Genomic DNA, 8,076 nt, shown 5'->3' with positions numbered 1-8,076 from the left:
CGTCTCGGAGAATCCAACCTTTACCACATTGATTCGTATCCTCGTTTTCTCTAAGTAAGTAATATGGCAAAATTAAACAAATCCTTAGGAGAGTGGCACTGAAGTTTTATATAAGATTCAATTACGTATCCTCGTTTTTCCATCGACATCTAAAAATGCGTATCATCTATCTTTTAGTTTACAAATAGGGAAATAGTTATACAAATTTACGATATATATAAAAGATTTTCAAGAAAAGTGTAATATCGAACAACTTTGGTATTCAAATTAGCTACAAACTCACTAATAACGTTAGTGAAATCAAAAGACTAAGAAGGTGAACTATCTTCCTCATCGTCTGAATCATCCGAACTGTCGATTCTCCGTTCAGCAATCGCTGGAAATAAACGTTGTCGAATGTCCGGAGACGGTTGATTACTGTCTGAAGACATCGTATCAGTTTCCTTCTTACCCGAATGGTTCTTCGTCTTCGTTGTTTCCTTAACTTCTCTGCAAACTTTCTCCAACATAATCAAGAAATCGCGCACTATAGCGAACAAACGTAGCCCTTCGTTTTTCGCAGATTTCCCATGGAAATAATCAGCAGAGCTTTTCACCAACACCATTATTCTCTCTTCTTCTTCTTTCAACCATTTGATGTCAGCATCTGCACGTTCTATAAATCCAGCTAATGCTCGTTCGAAATCGCTCTCTTCGTCCATCGTTTTCAAAAACTCCCTTGCATTCGTAAGCGAGCCACTTAGATTTGCCAATGTTGCAGCCAATCCATCAGCGTCTATGATGGCTGCTCTCTTGACATCTTCAAGCTCTGTTGTTAATCCCGTAACCACCTGAAGCCCCGTGCTTCGGTAACGCTCCACTGATTGTGGACTAGAATCCGCTACTGAATCATCTGTTTTAACACTTGAGAAGCTTCGGCTCTGAAGGCGAAGAGCACGAACGCCTTCAGAACGAATGATCTCGAGAACAACGAAATGTAAAAGTGTAGTTTTGCCATCAGTTCCCTTGACGTCAGAGAGTTTTAAAAGAGTATCGAGTTTGAAAGCCTGCGCATCACCGCGGAAAGTTCCTACATTCATTCGGTTTCCTGTCTTGAGAACTGCCTCTAGTAGTTTTAGAAACAGTCTGCTGTTTCTAAGTTTCTTGCAAGCCACCTGACACAAAGACATATACAGAGAGATTAGAAAAGTGATGGTAGACTCTTGTTTTCAAGTATTTTTTGTCAGTGCCTTACCTCGAGAGTTGCGAGAGCTTCTTTGAGGCCAGAGACTTCTTCTTGAAGTGAGATCATGAATAGAAGTGACTCTATACGTTTAAATGCAAAAGGTATATCGACAAGAATTTTCAAGAATCGCTCCGCGGGGCCAAGTAAGTGAAGATCGCCCGAGTATAGTCTAAGTTTGAGTTCTTCTTCTGATGTTGGAGCCATCTTCAGCAATGTTTGTAGAAGCTCCACTGGGAGCTCATTACCTTATGAAACAGAGAAGAAAGATACATTCAGTTCTAATACAAAGACCAAAGCCACTAAAATGGTAAAGCAAATTAGATTACCTTCTTTGATTGCATCGACGACTTCTTCTGTTGTTACATTCAAAGCTCGAAGAAGAATAGATAAGTTTTGAGCTTTCCTAGTGTCAATTATCTGTATATATTGAACAGGAGATTCGCGTGACGACGAATCGGTACTCCTCTGACCGTTCTTGTTTTTGTTACCATCATTGTAACCGAAAAGCGTCTCCATCGCCTCTTCGTTGAACCTGAAAGCAGAACGTAAGTTAATCAAGCCCGGAAACAATGTTAAAGAAGTACAAGATTCAACAATCTAACTCTTACTGGAATGAACCGGCGCTAATCTCATGCCAAACCATTTTCTGATCAGGGTTGGCCATTTTATCCCAGAAGAACGGCTTTAGTTTTGTTTTTGGAGCTCCAGTCTCAGAATCAACATCAGATGCATCTCCAGAGGAAGTATGTCCTTGACGTTTTGGAGCCACACCTTTTGGTGGTGCAGGTGGAGGACGAGCAATTTTAGGTGGTGGAGGAGGCTGTGGTTTAGGAGGAGGAGGAGGCGGTGGCTGTGGAGGTGGAGCAGGAGCAGGAGGAGGAGGAGCCGCTGATCTTCCCGGGGGAAGCTTCAATGGAGGAAGTCCAGCCGATGAAGATTCAGCCGTTGAAAATTCATGACCATTTCTTTTAAAAGATACTCTAGAAAGAAACGACCTCTTTTTCGAACTGGTAGCACTAAACATTTTCCGGCTCGTGCTTGCGACGGTGGGCGAGTTCTCAGTAGATCCTGAAAAAAAAATGAGTGTACATTTTCAAATGAGTTTACAAAAACATGAACCCTTTAGGCAAAAAGGCATCATACCAGTTGATAAACGTAGAAGTGGTCCTTCATCTCTTGGTCCATCTCTAGGCCCAACCGCGTTGTTGCGATTGCGTTTGAAACAACACAAGAACATCAATGCAACAAGAACAAACGTTAACACAGCTGTTGAAGCAACAGCTATGATAAGTTTCATCAAGACATCATCCTTCTTCTCTCGTGGTGGAGGAGGAGGACCCGGAACACTTTGACTAGGAGCAACAACACTCGGTTTCTCCTCACTTGGACCGGGACTCGATTCATCCGGTGTCTCAGCTGGAGGTTCATTTGGAGAACTTGCAGGTGCTACGAGATCATAACTACGAGGATTCGGTGCAGGACCTGGCGCAAAACTTGGCCCAGGTCCAGGCGCGAAACCCGGTGCAGGACCGGAAGCTAAATTTGGAGCAGAGACACTAAACTTTTTTGGATAACTGATCAGCTTCCTTCTCGGATTTTGATGAATCCATGTTTGCTCTGCCTATCAGAAAATGAGATATGTGTCAAAACCAAAAGAATCAAAAATTTGAGCAAATCCAAGAATAGCTTCAAAACGTTATCTTGATTTGTATCATACAGTTTCAAACAGGGAAAAAAATGTTGCAGCGTGATAAATTACGAAAGTAATCTTGAGTATCAATGAATCTCAACGATAATGAAATTACCACATCGCCGCTATAGTCGATAGAGTTTCGATATACGGAGAATCGAAAGAGATTTGCACCGTCTCGAGAGAAAATCTCCTCGGAAACACAAACGAAAACAACGAGAGAGACCGCCAAAAACGCTAATCTCAATCTCCCCATCAACTTCGAATCGCGTTTCTCATCTCACGGAAACACCGAATAAAGCTTCCGTTGGCAGAATTTTTGTGGTAACGGCGAAATTTGCAGAGCTTGATCTTCGCCGGAAGCAAACCGCCATGCAGAAAAGCTCCGAACGCTTTTCTACGGCGCCGAACAATCGCAACCACAAACGGAAAAAACGTAATTTGGAAGCAAAAATTTGAAAAACGAAAGAGAAAGCTCTGTTTCAGGATTTTTTTTCCTTTTTTTTTTTGAAGGGAAGCTTTTTTTAGATTTTGTGACTTGTGAGTTAACAGAAACGAAGATAATTTTTATGTTTGTTAAATCGGTTATTCTCTTTAGTTGTTTGTCCTATTGAAATTTGTTTATAATTTTTTTTGGATCATTTCATGATGAGTTTACGATTAATAAGATTATATCAAATGAGGGATATATATATTGACATCATGAGGGACATATATTTCCAAACATATTTTTTGGATCATTTCATAATGAGTCTACGACTAATAAAATTGTAAGATTTTATCAAATGATATATTTCCAAAAATCAGCATACTGAAAGAAATTTTTTAAGATAAAATGATTATACCATTTAAACAAATTTTTAATACACTTTTAGTTGAGAAATACCCTTTTTACCGTTTCTCTCTTAAAAAATGTCCATATATGTTGTCTATTTTCAATTATACCTTTTTCGAAAATGGTCATTGATGACTATAGCGGTTTATGGTTGTTGAACCAAAAATCATTTTATAAAACTTTTTTTTTTCCTCGTTTATAAAACTTTCTAAAACCCTTATAAAATATTTTAAAATCTTATAAAAGTTGTATAATTGAAAATAGATAACAAATGGAAATATTTTTTAAAAAGGATATTGTAAAAAGTATTTTTGAAAATCCTCCTTATTTCAATTAAAAATGGCTCTACATAGTAAGCAAGAAATTTATGGTTTCTGACTAAGAAAGAAATCTGTAAAAGTAAATATTCAACATCAAATTATCCACTCGAAATATATAATCTTTAGTTCTTTACAACCTTAGAAAGTGATAATTATATACAATATTCTGACAATACGTCACAATGATGCATTATTTTACTGACAACACTTATTTATTTTTTTACACAAACTCTTAATCAAACAAATTTTTTTTATTACACAGCCATAATTCAACCAGAAATACACACTTCACAAAATACATAGCAAACACGTTTTATTTCTTCCGGTAACCCAAAACACACAACCAAACATTTACGAAATTTTAACCCCTTAAAGTTGCAAATACCTCTTCTTATTCTCTTTATTTATTTTGATAAAACCTCTTCTTATTCTCACGATTCCTTCTCTTACTTTCTTTGTGATTAGACGATCAATCATATAAATATAATCAACCGTCGACCTTCATGTCGGTTTCAGAGTCCCACTTAAATGCTCCACTTGGCTGAGCCGCGTCGGCGATATCCTCCACCGTCAGCTGCGAATTCGGCGTTTTCAGCGGCACAATCTCATGCCCGTACTTCGCCGCGTCTCCACAGTAATTATCCTTATTCCAAAAACATACAAGTTTTATTATTACATAACAAAACATATAAGTCATTTGGTTTGAATTTGAAGTCTTACTTGATCAGCGTGCATTTTCCTCACCAACTTCTTGAACAGCTCAAAGTTGTCTTCTTGAAAGACCGTATCGGATAACCGAAGGTAAGTAAATCCGTACATTCTAAGCTTCGGTTTACCGTTCGGGTTAACCCCGTTAGGCCTCGCGTTAAGAAGAATTTGATTGTAACCTTTGGCTCCATAGGTCTCTAATGCGTTCTCACCCGCAACTTCTATACCTTCTTTCCATGCCTTGCTCAGTACCTAAATCAATGATTACCAAAATAAATCGAACTTAATCACCGTTGAGTAAACCTTTTTGCAAATCTCTTCTCTTTATGCAGTTAGTTAAATTACCTCTTGAACAAGTTCTTGGGGAGCACTTAGGGCTTCAGCGGTATTGTCGGTATCTTTCATCTCAAGGCAAGTGAAGTTGAGGATGCCGTAGTGTTTTGAGAGCATCCGAGCGATTGGACGGTAACCATCTCTCTTGAAAAGGTTGTAATATCCGGCAGTCAGCTCTGCCGCGTGGCTATGGTGGTTGTACAACCAGTGAATCCCCGAAACCTACCACATTCACATACTCAATTTAGACTCATCTACTAGTTACCTTGGGAGACAAGTTAACTTCAATAGTTGTTCTAGAGATCCTGTTTTCAGTTTAGTTTTCTACTAATTGAAATTGAAGCCAACCAGTTTATATAGAACTTCAGTTCATATTTTAGCTCAAGCATTTCCGGTTTGTTTTCATTTAATAATTAGGGTTTTTTTTCCTGCCCTAGTTCCTATATGTTTATAGTAATACCTTGGCAGCCAAGTTAACTTTAAGTCCAGCAAAGATCTTGTTGGCTTCTCCTATGATCTGATCTCCATGAAAGATGAGTTTGTTCGAGTACCATGTCAAGAAAAACTTCCCCTCCTCCGAGACATAAGTCCCATTTCTCTTGAAAAATCCAGTATCCTCCGGCTTGTCATTGTATTCTCCGGCGTCCTCCGGCAAATCCCACTCAGGGTGCCCTGCTTTCGCCGCCGCTTCCTTGAAATCTTTCTTCAAGTACTTGTCATAACACTAGCATCACCAAAACGCACCGTTTATTGAGGGACAAACTCATAAAAACAAAGAAGTGTGAATAGATTTACAAAGTTAACCTGAAATTCTCCGATGCCGGGAAATACCCAACCTTGGCTTTGGGGGTAAGAAGGATAACGAAGTTCACCGGCGGGACCAAGTCCGACTTCGATGTCAACAATCGCGCCGGCTTCTATCAAATCCGCCATGTTTTCTTTGAAGCTACTCATGTAATCACTGTATATCTGATAATGACGTCAAGCCAAAATCAATTTTGTTAACTACAGTTTCAAAACGCTAATTCGGCGTTTTCTCGTAAACGCAAAAGATGAGATTTAACTACCTGAACCGCGGTTCTTCCGGCGAAGAGGGGAAGATTATCAACACCGATGGAGAGATACTCGATGTCTCTTGTTCCTTTACGGTTAGTGTAGTAGATATCGGGATCGTTGTCACCGACATCGCGCACCCATTGTGGGATCGGGATAGTAACGATGTCGCCGACGTTTCCTCCACATTGGTGAAAAGACATGATTGCTTGGATTTTGAGTCCCAAACGCGCGATTAGCTGGAATAGCGTTTTGTAGGCGGTCCAATCATATTGTTTGGGACCTTTGGATTCTATGATTCCCCACCAAACATCGACCATCACGCCGTCGACGCCAGCTTCTTCTTTGAGACGCTTGAGCTGCGTTTCAAGCGTTTCTGGGTCCGCAAATACGTTATCCACATTCACAACTCCCAGCTGTCACATTCACAACATTGATAATGCTTATGATCAAGACATCGTGGAAAAAGAACAAAAAATATACTCCCTCCGTTTCATAATATAAGTCGTTTTAGGTAAAAGCACGCCGATTAAGAAGATATACTTTTTAAAAGTTCAAACAATCATATAAGAGACCGTATAATATAAATAATCATAAAATATTAAAATAATATATAATTTGCATTGAAACTCGAAAACGACTTATACTGTGAAACAAAAAACTTTATCTAAAAACGCCTTATATTATGAAATGGAGGGAGTATATATATACATTTTTTACCATGTTAATGAATAAGATTGCTAAATCACATATGATGGTGGCTATGTCATTAAACGATTATACTTTATTTGTTCCCTTTTATTCATAAATTCAAGTTTCGGACTGAAATCAATAACTAAATGATGAGAATTATCGTTGTATGCTTAAAATCAAAGAGTTCTAAGCCGAAGCATGTACATCTTTCCGCCAAGATCTCGTATAGTCTTATCCTTTTAACCAACACTCAGACTAATGAGACCTTTAAAGGGTCCTCGCCTTTCGCCACTAGTCCAAGCGCTAGTTGGTTAAAAAATATGTTATTTGCATACACATAAAATAAAATTTCATGGATTATAGTTGAACTCTAGAAAGAATAACTCAAACAGTGATCAACGATTAGTTACCGGAAGCATAACGTAAACGGGAACATAGTTAAGAAGAAGCTTTTCGTTGTAATTGGCAGCCATTTTCTTCTAAATACAAACAAAGAAAGAACTGGTTTTTTTTTTTTTGAGTGTTGTAGGAAAATATAAGCAATAAGTAGTAGTAGTTGAAGCTCACATGTCTATCTTAAAGAAAGCTCAGGAGCTCTTTATATAGCAGTAGAAGATATAGTGTGATTTGTTATGTACGATCTAAAGCGACTGGTGCTCTGTTTTCAGCGGTCCATTTGAGGAGTATATAATGACTCATGACTTTATTGCCCTCTTTGTTTGGCGTCTTCCTTGTCCTCTTTCGTCATTTCATGAGATTCTTTTGATGATACCTTTCCAATAAGGGAAACTACACTCGATGACCACAGACGACCCCGTAATTAACTGACACAATTTTTCACTGTTTGGGAAGGTTCTGTAGCAAAATAATGACCTGTTAACCCCTACCCGCCTATCAGATTGTAAGAGAGAGACATGAGGAACGTGTAGGCGAGTGTCAGAATAGATAGATATCGTATCTCTTGAAAAAATTGTGTCAGAATAGAGAGATATCATATCTCTTCAACAAATGTGATTTCCGAGATTTCTTTTGGGAACAGTTGCATTAATAATCATGAGAACGGTTCGAATTGTTCGAAGAGTTGCGTTTGTGTGTGTCTATTTCTACTGCATTTTTTTGCCTCTTAGTATTCTTAGTGTTCGTTCTCTCTGTTCTCTCTGCGTTTTTTTTTTCTCTCCGATAGTCAAATCGATTTTCCGATTGAAGCGCTTCATTTTCG

The 8,076-nt window shown here is 38.6% G+C and overlaps 2 protein-coding genes across 3 annotated transcripts; both read right to left on the bottom strand.

The window, feature by feature from the left end:
* Nucleotides 1-77: 77 nt before the first annotated feature.
* Nucleotides 78-3,537, bottom strand: LOC9304293 (formin-like protein 3). The gene is made up of 6 exons (XM_021019769.1): nucleotides 3,031-3,537; nucleotides 2,369-2,846; nucleotides 1,834-2,293; nucleotides 1,552-1,757; nucleotides 1,235-1,470; nucleotides 78-1,154 (listed from the first exon to the last, which is right to left on the bottom strand). Exons 1-6 carry the CDS (start codon nucleotides 3,169-3,171, stop codon nucleotides 309-311), a joined length of 2,367 nt encoding a protein of 788 aa, XP_020875428.1. The 5' UTR covers nucleotides 3,172-3,537; the 3' UTR covers nucleotides 78-308.
* A 697-nt stretch (nucleotides 3,538-4,234) lies between these two features.
* LOC9306328 (beta-amylase 5) lies at nucleotides 4,235-7,427 on the bottom strand. Of its 2 annotated transcripts, none has more exons than XM_021018246.1 (7): nucleotides 7,268-7,427; nucleotides 6,179-6,580; nucleotides 5,916-6,080; nucleotides 5,572-5,835; nucleotides 5,124-5,333; nucleotides 4,791-5,030; nucleotides 4,235-4,713 (listed from the first exon to the last, which is right to left on the bottom strand). In XM_021018246.1, the coding sequence occupies exons 1-7, from the start codon at nucleotides 7,328-7,330 to the stop codon at nucleotides 4,558-4,560; spliced, it is 1,500 nt and encodes a 499-aa protein (XP_020873905.1). In that variant the 5' UTR covers nucleotides 7,331-7,427; the 3' UTR covers nucleotides 4,235-4,557. The 2 variants fall into 2 exon arrangements, with proteins under 2 accessions (XP_020873905.1, XP_020873906.1); XM_021018247.1 differs by having other exon boundaries at nucleotides 4,235-4,709; nucleotides 4,790-5,030; nucleotides 7,268-7,426.
* Nucleotides 7,428-8,076: the final 649 nt, after the last annotated feature.

Source organism: Arabidopsis lyrata (assembly GCF_000004255.2).
Source record: "Arabidopsis lyrata subsp. lyrata unplaced genomic scaffold ARALYscaffold_7, whole genome shotgun sequence".
In the NCBI taxonomy this organism is placed as follows: Eukaryota; Viridiplantae; Streptophyta; class Magnoliopsida; order Brassicales; family Brassicaceae; genus Arabidopsis; species Arabidopsis lyrata.
This window is presented reverse-complemented; position numbering and strand designations above follow the sequence as displayed.

Excerpts from the sequence above, each read along its gene's own strand:
- LOC9304293 (XM_021019769.1), bottom strand. The coding sequence starts at position 3,171 with ATGGGGAGATTGAGATTAGCGTTTTTGGCGGTCTCTCTCGTTGTTTTC. Across the intron at positions 2,847-3,030 it reads TCGACTATAGCGGCGATGTG|GCAGAGCAAACATGGATTCA; the intron begins GTAATTTCATTA and ends ATTTTCTGATAG. Across the intron at positions 2,294-2,368 it reads ACTTCTACGTTTATCAACTG|GATCTACTGAGAACTCGCCC; the intron begins GTATGATGCCTT and ends TTTTTTTTTCAG.
- LOC9306328 (XM_021018246.1), bottom strand. The coding sequence starts at position 7,330 with ATGGCTGCCAATTACAACGAAAAGCTTCTTCTTAACTATGTTCCCGTT. Across the intron at positions 6,081-6,178 it reads CCGGAAGAACCGCGGTTCAG|ATATACAGTGATTACATGAG; the intron begins GTAGTTAAATCT and ends CGTCATTATCAG. Across the intron at positions 5,836-5,915 it reads CCGGCATCGGAGAATTTCAG|TGTTATGACAAGTACTTGAA; the intron begins GTTAACTTTGTA and ends TGGTGATGCTAG.